General features: G+C 37.0%; 1 protein-coding gene across 3 annotated transcripts in view; it reads left to right on the plus strand.

The window, feature by feature from the left end:
* DNAH7 (dynein axonemal heavy chain 7) overlaps positions 1–19047 on the plus strand; it is a 265127-nt gene that overhangs the window by 195753 nt on the left and 50327 nt on the right. For all 3 annotated transcript variants that reach the window (XM_058710674.1, XM_058710688.1, XM_058710679.1), the window contains 5 exons: positions 1833–1966; positions 2664–2999; positions 10740–10866; positions 12155–12349; positions 14703–14795. In XM_058710674.1, coding sequence (XP_058566657.1) covers positions 1833–1966; positions 2664–2999; positions 10740–10866; positions 12155–12349; positions 14703–14795 — 885 coding nt within the window. The remainder of the gene's footprint in view (positions 1–1832; positions 1967–2663; positions 3000–10739; positions 10867–12154; positions 12350–14702; positions 14796–19047) is intronic.

Raw genomic sequence — 19047 nt, forward strand, 5'->3', positions numbered from 1 at the left:
TTTACAAAATCTTGATCTCGAAAGATCTAACATTAATGGAATATGAATGAATACCTCCTTGTATCTGAATTCAATGAGATAGAATTTGTAAAACATAAATTTCCCTCAGTACTATGGCTATAGCTTGGGGATTAAAGGAAATCTAACTTGTGCACTTGTTTTCTCATGCCAACAGGGAAACTCTCTCGAAAGCTTAATTTTTTTCCACGAATAAATGCCAAAGCAGTAGAGAATTACAAAACAACATTTAATGGAGTTTTTAATTGCTTGATTTCAGGAATTTCTTATTATCCCATCTAAATTTATGATTATGCTCATGTAATCTATACTAAGTGTCCCACCATGGGTCAGGTGAGGGGAAAAGTTTAACCCAGAGGAAACCACCATGGAGAAGGTGCCGGGTTTGGGCAGAGAAGGGAGTCACCTTCCTAGGGGTACTGCAAGCAGCTGTTTTACACTTTCTGAAACTTTTCTTACAAAGGCAGAATGGCTCCATTCTTGCAAAGGAAATAGTCTCAAATTCTCTTACTAGGGAAAAGTGGGGAAGCATAAAGTCTCCCACTCAGCAGCCAGAGCTGAAGAACATGCAGACATTTCCTAGTTGGTGTGCATGGGACTCCACAATTAGTTCAGCATATCAAAAATGAAAGGTACATGGAAAGGAGGTATGAGAGGTGATGCTCAAGACCGAAGTGCAGACCTGAACTCAAGACACACAGGCAGAGGGCAGGCAGATTGCAAAATAGATGTTTAAAAAGGCCGGGGTGGGGGGGAATAAAGGTTGGGGGACAGTGCTCAACATAACCCAAGGTCAGGTAAGTATTTATTGACTTATGGGTTTATTGATGACCAGAGCCAGAAAGTTCCTATAGTTTATTGCTGTGTGTATTTATGGATGTGTGGAGGCTGGGATGAGAGTAGACTGTAGAGGGCTGAAAAATGAAATGGGATAGAGACAGAAAGTGTATATAAACAACAGTTTCAATAAATACGGTTGTGAGAACACAAAGGGAGATCATTGCACAGTTGAAAGGGATTGTGGGAGAGCAAGAGAATGACTTACTAGTGTATTTGCTTTATGAAAGGAGAGACCTGACCATGATTACTTTCCTACTTATGGGAAGGAACCAGAGAAGGAGGAATTGTAAGATGTAGAACCAAAGCCTGTAAGAGCCATTAGATACTGGGATGAAGCTTTAGACTTCACCTTGGAGTTGGTGGACTTCAACTTGGTAGACTGCGCCTTGATGGACACCATTAAAATGTACATTCCCTAGTTCATAATAGTAGCTATTCATATTGTAACATGATTGTATAATAGGCCATATTATAATATTATATTGTGTGTCATACGTTATGTAATATGATTATCACATTGTAAATATCATACATCATACTCTACTCAAGTAATAATAGTGTTCTTTTTCCTCCTATCTCACTTGGTAAGAGTTCCCTTTACTTTTTGACACCACTATGATCCTTAACCTATAACTCAGCTGGTCCAGCCAGTATGAAGGATAGCTTCCAACCTGACCCTAATTGATTTGAGGATTAAACAGTTGTCAGAAACTGGGCCAGTTCGAAACAGGAATAAAATTGATCGCCAAACAAAACCCTTTGAAATACTGCATTTATGACTCTGAGAAACTTTGGTGGGTTTTTAATCTGGCAGTCAAGCTTGCATTTACCTTTAATCATCATCTCTACAGATTTCACTTTGCACATATTTCTACCATAGTAAATAGAGCCTATTTTAAGGTCAGAACTGAAAAAAGCAGAGGCTTTCTCAATAGACTTAATGATGCAGTTCTTGAATATTCTTTCATTTACAGGTAACGTTATTAAACTTCATGATCACGTCTGAGGGGATGCAAGATCAGTTGTTGGGGATTGTAGTGGCACGCGAAAGGCCAGACCTCGAAGAGGAAAAGCAAGCCCTGATACTACAAGGAGCTGAAAACAAAAGGTTTCACACATTATGAAACACAAAATCGCTCTGACTTGTTTCAAGATCACTTAGAATGGATTAGAGTCCATTATAAAGAACTATCTTGTTAGATTTAGTAGGAACATCAAATGGGGAGATTGAAGAGGAAACTCTAAAGCATTAGAAGCCCTCTATGTGAATCTGGAAAATTGCGTGAGAGTATAATCTTCCGTACAAGTTCTAGGGCACTGGAAGAACCGGAAGGCTGCCACAACTCATGGCAAAAGTTGTAATATTCGTTGTGTAGCTGACATTATCTCTTTTCATCAGGGCACGGTCTGAAAGAATACGTTGCATCCCACTTTCTGCTTGTAATATCTCTATCGTAGACACAAAGGGCAAAGCTCTAGAAGTCATGAAACTCTTCAAAAACTAAATGGAGTGATACTTTCTGTGCACTCAGGGCTGAGGTACTTGATGGCAGAGCAGACTGGTTTACACCTCTCTCTCTAGTTCCCATGCAAATGGTCGTTGGAAAGAGAAGTGGAGCAGAACCTGACTTTTTGACATTTTGTGAGATAAAAAATTAATTATACAATAGCACCGTCACGGGTATTTGTCACAAAGTGATGCATTTCTTTAGGTTCCGAGCCCTTTGTTTCTTATACAAGAAGGTGTGCATGAAGGGATTTTAAATGACTTCTTTTTCTTCTGAGAAAATTGTGTTTTATTCCAGGCAGTTAAAAGAAATAGAAGACAAGATTTTAGAAGTTCTTTCATCTTCAGAAGGCAATATATTAGAAGATGAAACTGCTATTAAGATATTATCTTCCTCCAAGGCTTTGGCTAATGAGATTTCTCAAAAGCAGGAAGTAGCCGAAGAGACGGAGAAAAAGATTGATGCCACCCGCATGGGCTATCGGCCTATTGCCGTCCATTCCACCATCCTGTTCTTCTCTATCGCTGATCTAGCTAACATCGAGCCCATGTACCAATACTCACTGACCTGGTTCATTAACCTTTACATCCTGTCTATCGAAAATTCAGAGAAATCAGATGTTTTAGTAAAAAGGTATGTGAAAGAAATACTAATTAACACTAATACTAATACTAACCAGTGCATGAACATTAAATAGTAATCGATGCCTTTCATTGTTGTTACAGAATGGTGTGAGCATTATGGCTAAAGCAAACAGTTATGGCTAAAGCAAACTTAATTAATTATTGTACTAGAAATAAATTTGAGGGTTAGAAAAGGAACAGATGTGACCAAATTCAGTCTGCCAGGAAATCATTTACAGGGAGATAGGATTACAATGTAATCATAAAAAGAGGAAACATTTATCTCTGTGTATCATGTGCAAAATGTATTTGTGATGGGAGATAGGGAAAGAAGAGTTAATACCCCTGAAAGACAGGACTCTTACCCTCTGTAAGCTAGTGTTCCAAAAGTTTTAAATTTACATTTTGATATACACAGATTTACAGTTTGTCCAGTAACAGGGTTGTAAAAAAATATTCTGTTGTGATTATTTGTGTTATTCTTATTGATAAAAAATAGTTTTTTATTGTTGGCTACTGTAATCAGTAGCGGAATTAAGACCTTACAGTAAAAGCATGAGAGAATAAAATGTCATTTTATTAATTATCAGTGAGACAAATTTTACTTTGACATTAAACTAACTTTTTTGATCAATACGAAGCTACATACTTCAGTTTCTTGACTGTTCATACCACAAAGGAAACCCAATTTAATACTTAACCACTTGGCAGCGAAGAATTGTTTTTTAGAAATTCAAAATGCTAACATCCTGAAAATCGAATCGAATTCCCGTCATTTATCATGATAGAACTCCACTAAATGTTGAATATTCTCAGACTGAACAATTTCTTGTATCATTATTTTACAAGCTTGAATATGAGGTCAGTAAAGGTGTAAGACTGACACATGGTTTAGCGATTTTTCAGCTGTCTCCCCATGAGAGTGAGGAGCGAGTGAGTATCTTCAGGAAGAATTGCATGGTGGTGGGGTTTAAAGTATGTTTTTATGTTACGATCTTTGAAAAGTTTAGTTTATTTCTCTATGTCTTCCAGTACCTGGAATTTTTAAGGGTAGCAAGGATTACTGAAGCATAGGAAACAAAATTATAAGCGATCTTCCTTAGAAAAGTTCCCAGCTATTTGCATTCTGTTAGTTAATTGAACAGGCAGGTCTGCTTTTCACACTAGATTCTGAGTTCCCCAAAGCAAAGGTTTCTTAATATTCCCAGAACTTAGCACAGTGCTAATCACATGGAGCCACAACAATAAATGATGTTTTGCCTTTCACTGCAGTTCATTTATCTACCTTGCTTACAACAATAGCCACCAAAATGTCATCATCTTAACTAGTTTTAAATTAAGGTATTTGCTGGAGTCTAGAGAAGAACATTTCTTTGCTCTGTCTCTTAAAGACAAGAACATTTCTTGTCTCTTAAAGACATGTTTTGTGTATAAGATTTAAAAATTAGAACAATTTTTTGCTTCACAAATACTTACTAGTTGCTTTATTATCTCTTGTTACATCAAATTAGAACTCATCCACAGATATGACGGGCTTCTTCATAACTGTGATATAGTCCCTTATGATTTAGAGAAAATAAAATTCTTTTAGCCAGATACGAGACTTGGGTAGAATCTAGAAAACAAAATATGTCTTTTTTCATTAAAATTCTTTAATTTAAATACAATGAATGTCATATTCATGACTCCAGTGATCCTGAAAGTGTAATTCTGGAGCCAACCAAAGAGTAAAGGAGAAAACCACATTTGAAAACTTAAAAAAAAAAATTTTTTTAATCTTTATTTATTTTGAGAGAGAGACAGAGTATGAACAGGGGAGGAGCTGAGGGGAGGGAGAAACAGAATCAGAAGCAGGCTCCAGGCCCCGACCTGTCAGCACAGAGCCTGACGCGGGGCTTGAACTCACGAACCGTGAGATGGTGACCTGAGCCGGAGTCGGATGCTCAACCGACTGAGCCACCCAGGCGCCCCTGTATTTGAAAACTTTTATTGAAATTATAGTATACACACAGAGACATGCAGAAATCAGAAGTATTTACTCAGTGAGCGTTTATTATTGAGCACACCTGTGTAATTAGCACCCAGACCAAGACCCAGAACATTATCGACAACCCAGAAACCCCATTTTGTGTCCCTTTTAGTGACTGACCAATCCCCTTCCACCAAGGTAAAGATTGTCCCGACTTCCAGCACCGTAGATCAGTTTTGTCTGTTTGAGAACATCACGTGAATGGAATCACACAGCACGTGCTCCTGTGTTTCTGGCATCTTACACTCAGAATTGCATTTGTGAAATCCACATTGTTTTGTACAGTGCAGTGGTTTATTCACTCTGATTGTTACGTGGTGTCCCAGTGTGCTAGTGTATTGTAGAAGTATCAAAACAAAATCTTTTCTCAACCTAGAAGTTTTTTTTCTCCACAAAGGTAGTAGAGAAAGAAAACACTTTTATGATTCAGTAAACATTAAACCAGAATATAATGCACATTAAGAGGTTGCAAAGGCAGAAATCACATCCCAAACTCACCTGCTAACTGAAGTGACCATCTGTGTTAACAAACTGGCATTAGCCAGAAGGAAAACAAATGTGAGTTGTATAAGGGCTCCTTTTCACCACATCCTCACCAGCACTTACTATATCTTGACTTCTCGATGATAGCCGTTCTTTTCGGTGTGAGGTGATCTCTCACTGTAGTTTTGATTTGCATTTTTCTGGTAATTGGTGATACTGAACATCTGTTCATGCGCCTGTTGGCCATTTTAATGTCCTCTTTAGAAAAATGTCTATTTAGATCTTCTGTCAATTTTTTGATCAGATTGTTTTCTTGTTATTAAATTCTTAGTTCTTTGTATATTTGGGGTATTAACTCTTTATTTGATACATGGGTTTGCAAAAATATTCTCCTATGACTGCCCTTTCTCTCTCTCTCTCTCTCTAAGTATAGTTGACACACAATGTTATATAGTTTCGGGTGTATGGTGTACAACATAGTGATCAGACAAGACCATATGTTGTGCTACACTCACCACAAGCATAGCTGCCGTCTGTCACCACACAACACTATTGCAATACCATTGACTTATTCCCGATGCTGTACCTTTTATTCCTGTGACTTATTCGTTCCATAATAACTGGAAACCTGTATCTCCCAGTCCCCTTCATCCATTTTGCTCATCTTCCCCCAACCCCTCCCCTCTGGCAACCATAAGTTCTCTGTATTCATGGATCGGTTTCTGCTTTTTGTGTCTTTATTTGTTTTGTTTTTTAGATTCCACATAGGAGTTAAGTCATATGGTATTTGTCTTTCTCTGACATATTTCACTTAGCATAATACCCTGTAGTCTCAACCATGTTGTTGCAAATGGCAAGATCTCATTCTTTTCTATGACTGAGGAATATTCCATTGTGTTTGTGTGTGTGTGTGTGTGTGTGTACATATGTGTGTATATATATATATATATATATATACACACACACACACACATATATACACATATGTATATATACACATATGTATATATACATATATACATACACACACAAACACACACATTTTCTTTATCTGTTCATCAATTGATGGACACTTGGGCTGCTTCCATTTCTTGGCTATTATAAATAATGCTGCAATAATCATAGGTGTGCATATATTTTCCAAATTAGTGTTTTCCTTTATCTTTGGTTAAATACCCAGTAGTAGAATCACTGGGTATTTTTATTTTTAAGTTTTTGAGGACCTTCCATACTATTTTCCACAGTGGCTGCACCAGTTTACTTTTCCTCTAACAGTGCACTAGAGTTCCTTTTTCTCCACATCCTCACCAATGCTGGTTTTTTCTTATCTTTTTGATTCTAGTGACTCTGACAGGTGTCAGGTCATACCTCACCGTGGTTTTGATTTGCATCTCCTTGATGACTAGTAATATCAAGCATCTTTTCATGTGTCTGTTTGACATCTGTATGTCTTTGGGAAAATATCTACTCAGGTCCTCTGCCCATTTTTTAGTCAGATTATTTGGTTTTTTTTGGTGTTGAGTTGTATAAGTTGTTTATATATTCTGGATATTAATCCGTTACCAGATAAATCATTTGTGAATCTCTTCTCCCATTCAGTAGGTTGACTTTTTGTTTTGTTGATGGTTTCCTTCACTGTGCAAAAGCTTTTTATTTTTGGTGTAGTCTCAATAGTTTATTTTTGCTTTTGTTTCCCTGGCCTAAGGCAACTTATCTAGAAAAATGTTGCTAAACCCAGTGTCAAAGAAATTACTGCCTGTTTTCTCCTAGAAGTTTTATGGTTTCAGGTCTCACATTTAGGTCTTTAATCCATTTTATTTGTGTGTATGTTGTCAGAAAATGCTCCAGTTTTATTCTTTTGCATGTAACTGTCCAGTTTTCCCAGCACCGTTTGTTGAAGAGAGTGTCTTTTCCCCCATTGTATATTTTTGCCTCCTTTGTCATAGATTAATTGCCCATATAAGCATGGGTTTATCTCTGGGTGCTATTTTGTTAATAGTTTCTTTTGTTGTGCAGAAGCTTTTTGGTTTGATGTAGTCCCATTTGTTGATTTTTGCTTTTTTTATGCTTTTAGCGTCATGTCCAAGAAAACCATTGCTAAAATCAATATTGACAGGTTTCTTCAGGCTATAAACTTGTAACAACTAATAAAATTATCTCTTATTTTACTCAGCAACAAAAACATTTCATTTTTGTTTGCTTTTTAAAATTTTTTTTTTTTAATTTTTTTTTTCAACGTTTTTTATTTATTTTTGGGACAGAGAGAGACAGAGCATGAACGGGGGAGGGGCAGAGAGAGAGGGAGACACAGAATCGGAAACAGGCTCCAGGCTCTGAGCCATCGGCCCAGAGCCTGACGCGGGGCTCGAACTCACGGACCGCGAGATCGTGACCTGGCTGAAGTCGGACGCTTAACCGACTGCGCCACCCAGGCGCCCCTAAAATTTTTTTATATTTATTTATTTTTGAGAGAGAGAGAGAGAGAGAGAGAGAGAGAGAGAGAGAGAGACCACAAGTGGGGGAGGGGCAGAGAGCGAGGGAGACACAGAATCTGAAGCAGGCTCCAGGCTCTGAGCTGTCAGCACAAAACTCGATGCAGGGCTTGAACCTACGAACCATGAGATCATGACTTGAGCTGAAGTCAGACACTTAACTGACTGAGCCACCCATGCACCGCATTTTTGTTTGCCTTCTGTTTTTAAAATAACATTTATTTTTAGTATTTGTTTATTTTTGAGAGAGAGAGAGTGAGACAGAGTGTCAGCTGGGGAGGGCCAGAAAGAGAGGGAGACACAGAATCGGAAGCAGGATCCAGGCTCTGAGCTGTCAGCGCAGAGCCCGATGCGGGGCTCGAACCATGAGCCGTGAGAAGAAAATGACCTGAGTCGAAGTTGGACGCTTAACTGACTGAGCCACACATGCACTCCATTTTTGTTTGCCTTCTGATGGCTATTATTCGTAGTAATTCTTACTTAAGTATTACAAAAACATATGTTACGATTGCTATGAGATGTACTGTGAAATAGCCATAATTTGGTTCATCTGTTTCTTATAAAATGTTAATATAATAAAATAAATAAATAATTATTGCAAAACACCTGTAAGTACAGAAACAAAAACCTAACAAGGATAGAGCTTTGTCAAAGGGACCAAACTGAAATCTCTCTCTCTCTGAGAAAACAAGTGGACACACACACACACACACACACACACACACACACTGTTTTTTCCTTCCACTTTTATCAAGATCATTTTTTCCATGTTATTAAATATTCTTCTGAAACTATTTTTAATAGTTGCACAGTATACCATTTTATGAATGTGCCATAATTTTCTTAATGTAAGACTCACAAGTAATCTCCAGCCTTTGAATTATAGCTAATACTGCAATAAGTATAAATGTCCACACTGGTAATTATTTCCGTATGCTAGAATCCCAAAATCAGAACGAAGGTGTTTACTTCTTTCAGACTCCTGATATAAATTCCTTTCCTGGAAAGTTATTCAAATATACAACTCCACTGAGGGAACATCAATGATCTTATATCCCTGTGTCATGCATTAGCATTGAAAATGATCATTTTTATCCTTTTTCACTGTAACAGATTATTAAAATATTGTATTTTAATCTGCATTTTTATCATTGATGAGACTGACCTTGAACTTGTAATATGAGTGACCATTATAATTTTCCCTTCAATCTTCCTATCTACAAGAAGAAATTTGTCTTAAAGTGTAGACATTTTTATTTTATTCTAGAAAGACCAAGTCTGAGTTACCCTGTATTAATTGTACTGTTACAGATGAGACAAATTAAATACTAAGTGTGAAAAGACCATTATTAGCATAAAAATGGGGACAGGAGTAGTATTATTATTTTAAATCTTCAGAGAATTCAACTACATTTCAGCAACTAGTTTCAAAGCCCTCTCTATCAAGCCCCTTTTCAGAGTTCTCAACCAGAAATAAAATGCATCAATTTGTTTAATTTTCTTTATGAGAATGCTGGCCGGGGACAAAATAATTAAAGAAATAGGCCAGTAAGGAAAAAAAATAGAGTTGTGATGATCTGTACCCTGGGATATTAGTTTGAAAATAGCCACAATATGGTGGTACTGGTAGATTATTGTTTCTAGACACATTAAGAAACACTGATAAAATTTTTATTCATCAAAATCAAACTCTGCTAATTTTTCCTTCAGGTAAATTGGTCTGCTCAGTTTCAGCCCTTGCCAATCATTAGCTCTCCACAAAGGTTTCAGCCAACTGTTTTATTTCTATTATAACTATTATAACTAATATAATAAAACATTTGTGAAATTTTTGTTTCAATGATGGTTTATTTTCCTTATGAGATAATTACATGAAAATGTTTAAAGTGTTATGTACATGCTATGGATACAGATCACACATGTTAGCACTTACTATAAAGTTGTTAGTTGCAAATATTGCGATTATTCATATTTTCATGTTCTGTCTATGTAGTAAATAAAAATGTACTTGGGGTGCCTGGGTGGCTCAGTTGTTTAGGCATCTGACTCTTGATATTGGCTCAGGTCATGATTTCGGGGTCCTGAGATCAGGCCCTGCATCAGGCGCTGTGCTGAGTATGGAGCCTGCTTCGGATTCTCCCTCTCTCCCTCTCTCTCTCTCTCTCTCTCTCTCTCTCTCTCTCTGCCCCTGCCCCACGCATGCGCACATGCACTCTCAAAACAAATAAACTTTAAAAAAATGTAATTTATCAAGTTTTGTGATTTCTCTAGCTTTTATGGACTTATGAGCAGAGTAGCACAGTACTAAATGTTAATTTAATAAAGGAGCTATGAATTTTAATCTGTTAATTTAATATAAAACATACAACATTTGGAAGCATTTATGGAATAAGAAAATCAAATTTTACCCTAAGAAATGCTTTATAGTTAAAAATCATCCACAAATCTTTAAACGCAACAGATTAATGTACCATGCATTGACTCTTTTCTGAAAGAAAGATTAAGTGTTTTTTAAAAAATCAGTCAACAGTAAAATGCAATTCTACTGAAGTGTTTCTACATTGTGTAGCTCTCAAATTGGTGCACCCAGTTAATGACAATCCTTGATTGTTTTGGGGGTAATTGACCAGAAAGCTGATTAGAAGAATATACATCTAAATGGTTTATAATAGGTTTCCTTAAGAGCATTTTCTTTAAAGTATAATGCATTTTTTATTTATTCACTTCTCTTTCTGTTGACCTGTAGGCTTCAAATTCTCAAGGATCACTTTACTTACTCCCTGTATGTTAATGTCTGCCGATCACTCTTTGAAAAGGATAAACTACTCTTTTCCTTTTGTCTAACTATGAATCTGCTGCTACATGAACGTGCGGTCAGTACTGTTATAATTTGTAGGAAAAACATTAACATTGATTCATTAATTTACTAATTTGTATGGGAGTATGTGTGTGTATTCACAAGATGGTTGTAAACGATTAAACAATTATTGCAGTTAAGGCAAGAGATCACAACTAGACTGAACTTCACACAGGGGGCAAAATAAATAAAGCAGAGTCCATTATGTAGTTATTCCTTAAATCTCTGTGTGTTTTAGTTTAAATAAAATAGTTTCTATTAGAATCTTATGTAAGTATGTATATATATTTACTAAATATGTCGATATATTTACATCAAGTAATCATATAGAGTATATGGTAATGTTTTTAAGAACTTGTGCAAGTTAGTCCAATCTAACCATTGGAACTTAATAATACCTTTCATAAATTTTTACTATGTTTCAAATCTATTCATTTAAAATAAAAGACGCACCTTAAGAATGAAAGAGAGTATCGTATAAATGCACTCTTTTATTCACTTAGGTGCTAAAGATTTATTGATTTTTGTCTGGTGATACATTGGCTGAATTCTGAAGGAGTAAAGGCATTTTTCTTGCATTTCTTGCAAAAGTTTCATAACAGTACCTCATTTCCTTTTTATGGAAAATAATTGAAGATATGGTAGATTGATGGCTTTCTGTCTTCCCCCCGTTTTTATTTTATCTATTTTTATTTTTGTTTATCTTTTGAGTATAGTTCGCACCAATGTTGCATGGGTTTCAGGTGCACGACATAGTAACTCATCAACTCTGTACCGCAAGTGTAACTACCGTCGACCACTGCTGCAACACCACTGACGATATTCCCTACGCTGTACCTTTGATTCCTGTTATTTCTTTACTCCCTATCTGGAAACCTATCTCTCCCACTTGCCTTCATTTTGCTGATTCCCCCAGCTCCTCCCCTCTGTCTTCCCACAATTTTTAGAGCCAGTAAGACGCCAAGCAGTCATTTTGGAAAACATTTATTCAGATAGAATTTTTAAGTTTAGTAAATTCTGGAGTAAATTTAGTAAATTTAGTAAATTTTTAAGTTTAAGTAATTCTGGAGGAAAATTATCAAAAAGTGGTTATCTAGAATGGAACGATTTTCAAAACCGGTTATAATGGATAAATGTTTTCTTATGAATAAATACTGAACTGCTATACCACTAGCTATAGAATTTCATAAGGACAATACTTGAAACTTGAAAATCAATAGCCAGTTCTTTTTCAATGGTTTAAATTTACTATGTACACATGATGAATTCATTTCTGATTCTTCATGCTACTTTGTTTTCCGAAGGTTAATAAAGCCGAGTGGAGATTTCTGCTAACTGGTGGGATTGGATTGGATAATCCTCATACCAACCCTTGTACCTGGCTCCCACAAAAATCCTGGGATGAAATATGTCGACTAGATGATTTACCTTCCTTCAAAACCATTCGTAGGGAGTTTATGCACTTAAAGGATGGATGGAAAAAAGTGTATGATAGTTTGGTATGTTCTTAACACTTTTGCTTTTTCCAAAGTTTTTAAATGGAGAAAATAATGCTAAATTTCTTTTTTATTTTGAATAAAAAACAAGATTTAGGTAAACTTTAAACAACTGGTCAGACATTGAAATCAGGGTTTCGATTTATATCATCGGCACTTCTATTTTTTTTTTTAATTTTTTAACGTTTTTTAATTTATTTTGAGACAGGGAGAGACAGAGCATGAATGGGGGAGGGTCAGAGAGAGGGAGACACAGAATCCGAAACAGGCTCCAGGCTCTGAGCTGTCAGCACAGAGCCCGACGCAGGGCTCGAACTCACGGACCGTGAGATCATGACCTGAGCCGAAGTCAGCCACTCAACCAACTGAGCCACCCAGGTGCCCCTCATTGGCACCTTCTAAATTGATGGTTTTGTTTTGAACTTCTATTCAAATCCTTGAAATGTGTAGAAATGCATGGTCCTTAAAATATTCTGTTTGAATTTCCATGCCAAATTTTTACTTATTAACAATTTAGATTTTGTAATCATAATAGCAGGTGAGTTAAAGATTTTACAAAAGATTTTACTTCCTGTACCAGGACGTAAAAGAGATATCCTTATCACCAGAGATAAGAAATTTGGAGCACAGAAGGCTGTATCAACACCCTTGTTACTTTCTACTCATTTACTGCCCCACCCCAAATTCTATTTAGTATTCCTTACTGGCTGAAACTCCCAAAGTTAAATTGTCTTTGATCTGTCAATTCCTCACAGATTTATGGTCTCTTTGTCTAAAAAGTATAAAAACTACCTGCCTTGATCATTTCTTTGGGTCTCATTTTCATTATTGGACCCTCTGTGTACATGTAATCAAACGCTAGATTTTTTTCTCCTGTTAATCTGTTTCATGTAAATTTAGTTTTTAGTCTACTTAGAAGAACCATGGACAAAAGAAAATTTCCACCTCCCCCCTCTTTCAGAGGGAAAAGCTAATAGTTCTCAAGCAATTTTTCATGGGGCCCTATCTCACTAATTGGAGACTATTATAGTCAGAACAAAGTGTAAAACAATTTCCTTCTAGAATACATAGAAATTGTTGCCTTTCCTCACTTTTTTTTTTTTTTTTTTTTTTTAGGATAAGGGCTAATATTTTGCCAATTTGTAGTTATTTTTTTTCCCACTCCTTTATTTCTTCTCTCCACATTCTGCTTTCTTGGATTTAATTATGCAAGAAAGAGCTCTCCTTAGGGAAGACGGGAAGAGGAAACAAAGACCCAGATATATGGAGAATATTTACCTACTTCTTGTAGCAGACATGACAGTGAGATTGTATTTACACATAAATTCAAACATTTGGACTGGATCGCTGTTGGATCTCTCCCTGTTAGTAATAAAAACATATTTCCTTGAGGGGCGCCTGGGTGACACAGTCGGGTTAAGCTTCCGACTTCGGCTCAGGTCATGATTTCACAGTCTGTGAGTTCGAGCCCTGCATCAGACTCTGTGCTGACAGCTCAGAGCCTGGAGCCTGCCTCAGATGCTGTGTCTCTCTTTCTCTCTGCCCCTTCCCTGCTCATACTCTGTCTCTGTCTCTCTCTCAAAAATAAGTAAACATTTAAAAATTAGTTTTAATATATTTCCTAGACACAAATAGGTTTTTGTGAGTACTTCATTCTAATTTGAAATAGAGATTTTACTGACTATGCTGAAGCATGGAGATTTCTAATCTGAGATACTACATAGCCTTCCCTGAGGTTTTAAGATTCCAAATGTCTCCTTTTTTTTCTTTTTTTGAAATTTACCCCTCTTGGGTTCTTAATACCTCTCTTACATATTTTTAATAGCTCTCTCTGTTTTGGCTTTTTTTAAATATATACATTTTCTTTTTTTTTTTTTTTTTTTTACTACATACATTTTCAAATATACCTTTATAAAGAAGATACCAAAACTTTGTTCAAAACAGGAAATATAATAAATTTATAATAATAAATTTTCTTCTTTTATAATATATATTTCTTTTCATAAATAGATGGTGACAGTAGTGGGTAGATTTTTAAATGCCTTTCGAGAAATAATGGGAGCACTCCATATGTACATTTTTAATAAGGAGATTCATTTTGTCTAATGATTTGTATTCATATTGACATTAACCTGCTCAATTCATGCCCTAGTTTTGATTCCTTTGTGGTGTTTTAAATTTTCATTTCATTCCTTATTTCATAACTTTGCCCCCGCCTGATAAAATTTACATTAGTATTCTTGATTTCATTTAGTCATTACATGGTTTCTCTAAAAATCAGCTTATGCATCAAAATACTGTTCTCTTGGGAAATAATCTCCAAAATAGAATTGAATTCTATCTACTGTAATTTTAGGAACCACATCATGAGGTTTTTCCTGAAAATTGGGAAGATAAAGCAAATGAGTTTCAAAGGATGCTTATCATTCGTTGCTTGAGGCCAGACAAGGTAAGTGTGGGCTTTGAAAGCAGCTCTGTGATTCCAGTCCACGCCTTCCCCCCACCCCCCTCCTCCATTATAGTCTGGTTTACCATATTTCCTTATATAATCACAGGGGAGGTGGAGGAGCCTGGGGGAACTAATCCCACTTCCTTCTAATGCAGCCATTTTATCAAGAATTTTGTACATCCTTAAAGCCACACTAAATTAGTAGCTGACCAGACTATATGTTTTGGTTCTATTTATTTCATGATTCTTCCTTTTAATTCATGCTTTCCCAATTCCTTAAAACCTACTTCCTTTACATGCTGTAACTTCATTTTTATTCTGATCGCTCTGATGATATTAGTCAAACAGATCTAGTAGAATTTCTGGCTCTTCAAATCCTGTCTTTATGTATAGTTCTTTGTTGGTCTTTGGAAAGCAAGTACAATATCATTTTTAAGACATTCATCACTGCTGACTACAAAGGAAAACATCAATACTGTTCATTTTAATTTCTTTAAATGATACATTATATAACCAGTGAATCTGCTCACCTGTCCAGGTCAGTGAATTTCAGTGCTCAGTGACATTCTCATTTGCATCATCATATTCTATGTTTTTAATTTTTTTAAGTTTATTTATTTATTTTGAGAGAGAGGGTGTGCTGTGCAAGCATGAGCAGGGGAAAGACAGAAAGAGAGAGGGAAAGACAGAATACTAAGCAGGCTCTGCGCTGTCAGCACAGAGCCCAATACAGGACTCAAACTCACAACCTGTGAGTCTTGACCTGAGCTGAAATCGAGAGTCTGTTGCTTAACCAACTGAGCCACCAGGTGACCCCATTAGCCTCCAATTAAAAACAAAAAACAAAAAACAAAAACCTAGTCACTTAAGTATAATGACCCATATCTATGTTCTCTGAAACACTATAGATATTAGGTAGATTGAGGAAAATTTGAAAAAACATCCTAATCGTCCTTTGTTACTAGCCAAGTAAAAGTAATACATAACGATTTCAAAACTTACTGTAGCCACAATTTGAGCTACTAAGGAATATATATAAGTCAGTCATTCCATCCTAACAACAAACAACTGGAACTTAGGTGGTGAAAGCAACATACTTTAAAAAGTTCTTGGGGCGCCTGGGTGGTGCAGTCGCTTAAGCGTCTGACTTCAGCCAGGTCACGATCTCGCGGTCCGGTCCGTGAGTTCGAGCCCCGCGTCAGGCTCTGGGCTGATGGCTCGGAGCCTGGAGCCTGTTTCCGATTCTGTGTCTCCCTCTCTCTCTGCCCCTCCCCCGTTCATGCTCTGTCTCTCTCTGTCCCAAAAATAAATTAAAAAGTTGAAAAAAAATTTTTTTTAAAGTTCTTACCTGCACCAGTGATAATGTGGGGTAGAGGCATTCTTCCCTCTGTACGCCATAGTCTGTTTAATGAAGATAAGCGATTCTTGCTTGGCCTGTCAGTGTGCTCTTAGCCAGTGGCCGAGGATCCATTAGGCAGAGTGCCTAGGGCCCAGGATGCTTCTAGGTGTTCACAAAAATGTTTGAATTCCTTTTAAAAATGGAAAATATAACCTGGACTTGTTAACGCTTGTAATTACCCTGAAACAAATGTAAAACATAATTCTTCTTACTTGCTTTTCATGGGGGAAGGGATGCACAAGGTGACTAGGGCCCGCAAAAGTCACCACACTGCCCTGCCCTGGGGTGTTGGAAGCAGCCACAATTGTTTAGGAATCAGGTATTAAACTGATGAAATGTTCTCCTCCTTGGTAGCCCTTTCAAAAGTGAATTGCCACTTAGTGTTAAGCCTCAGAAGTTTCCCCTACATGTATTAAGTATGGAAGAATACGAAATGCTTCACCCTCTGGCCTGAAACAGCATCTTCCCTAAAAGCTTTTTTTTTTTTTAAATTTTCAAAGGTTTTTACTTTATTTTCTAAGCCAGGTAAAGACTCTTAATACTAAAATGACTCTGCGTGTACCACTGACCTTCTCCCGTCAGTATTTGAAAAAAACAAAGAGGCTTCTGTCCATGTTTTATATTAAGTTTGATTAAAAGTGACTAATGAGCCATTTCCTAACTACAGCCTTTCCCCTATAAATATCTTTTCCCCAGTTTTATGTTTTAAAAAAGTTGATATTTTAAGCTGAAAATACATTGAGCTACCAAATAGATCAAACATTACTTTCCATATTCAGTCTCTTTTTAAAGTATATTTGAGGAAGGTGAGGAGTTAGATATTCAAGTTGAGGGGTTTTTGTTTGTATGTTTTTGCTTTTAAATCAATTGAGGTGAAACTTACGGTTTTATACTTCTCTTAGCTACTCTGTCCAATATTTTGCACCCTGACTTGTAACTTTGTCCCCAATGTTTCCATATCTCCTTTAGAGTTTTCCTTGGATGGGTGGATGAGTGTAGACATTAATGCTATTGGCCAGGATTTCCAGTTCTCCTCTGCACGTGCATGCACACACACACATATACACACACACGCAGGAGGTGAAGGACTGTGGCTATAAACCTTGCTCTGGCCAATAAAATGTGAGAAGTGTCAGGGCAGAAGCATTTTAATTGCCAGCGTGGAGAATCTCCAGGGCACTCCCTCTGCCATCAAAATTGAGGAAGCACATACTGATATTTAAGTTCCCTAAGCAGGCTGGAGCACTGAGTCAGCACTGGTGGTGAGTTGCCTACACACCCACAGGACTTTGCAAGGATGAGAAATTGTTGTGTTCAGTCACTGAGATCTGGAAATTGTTTGCTACTGCAGCATAATTCAATTTAACCTAAGTGACTGGTTACCGTTAACTATACTATGCGCCTGTGATCCTTAATATAAATAAATTATTAGTATGCTCTTATATCATTAGCTACCTCAAACCCTTCAATCTTACTGTTACCAGGTATTCCACGTTCTAGTGGTAAATTGTTGACTTTGGAATCTATATATTTAAAAATAATACATGGAGCACCGGAGTGGCTCAGTCAGTTAAGACCCGACTCTTGATTTCAGCTCAGGTCATGATCTCATGGTTTGTGGGATGGAGCCCCACAACGTGCTCTGCCCTGACAGCTTAGAGCCTGCTTGGGATTCTTTCCCTCTCTCCCTCTCTGTTCCTCCCCTGCTTGTTCTCTCTCTCTCTCTCAAAATAAATAAACATTAAAAAACAAAATAAAAATAATATATGGCTATGATACTTTTAAGAATGGTTTTCCCAAGTAACATGGCATTGGCATACCAGAGACAGGAACAGTGCTATATGAGGCTAGAATTTGGGCTAATGCTATGGAAATTTTTATTATCTCATATATATGAGATAATATATCCACCAGGAAAATCAGCAGTGCTTCAATCTCTAGTTTACATTAGATATTATTTGCCAGCACAATTTTCCACTGCTCTGTCCTCAATACAGAGTCCACCCAGGGGTAACAGGCTGCATGTGCCAGGTTCTCCCATGCTCTAATTTAGAAAAATGTAAAAGATGCTCAGTCAATCACCAGTAGGAAAAATGAGATGGACTCATACTTTCTTATGGAATTTAATATTTTATAGTGTTTGATTGATGAAAAGAAGCCTATCAAGGGAATAAATACTGAGGTGTGCCGTGTTTTGAGCCCATTCACAAAATAAGCTTCTGGCCACCATTCTCTCCTGAAGAGTAAACAAAACACAAAGCAATCAACTTTCAGTAAGAAACTTGTCAAACAGTAGTGAATATGTGTCTCTGACCTCCGATAAATCCTACAGGAACTTGCAACACATAGATTAACATAAATGGAAAACCACAAACTTCTTCCCTGCCTTTGGGAAGGTGATTGCTTAAATTAGCCTGCAATTTTTGTTACTGACAGATTTTGTTTACAGACCTAATGCTGGCATAATTCGATGGCAGAAGCAAACCCAATTCTGTTGACTTGCAAACCGAACAGCAAGCACAGCTTAATTTGCCTTGAGAATTACAGTTCAGCCTTGGGAGCAAGCAAGTCGTGCTCAGTTTTAACATTAAAAAGAAAACACTGGGGGCACCTGGGTGGCTCAGTCAGTTAAGCGTCCGACTTCGGCTCAGGTCGTGATCTTCCTGTTCATGAGTTCGAGCCCGGCATTGGGCTCTGTGCTGACAGCTCAGAGACTGGAGCCTGCTTCGGATTCTATGTCTCCCTCTCTCTCTGTCCCTCCCCTGCTCGTGCACTCTCTCACTCTCAAAAATAAATAAACATTAAAAAAAAAAAAAAAAAGGAAACACTGAAATTTGTCCGCGCTTCCCCTCG

Source organism: Neofelis nebulosa, chromosome 2 (genome assembly GCF_028018385.1).
Source record: "Neofelis nebulosa isolate mNeoNeb1 chromosome 2, mNeoNeb1.pri, whole genome shotgun sequence".
In the NCBI taxonomy this organism is placed as follows: Eukaryota; Metazoa; Chordata; class Mammalia; order Carnivora; family Felidae; genus Neofelis; species Neofelis nebulosa.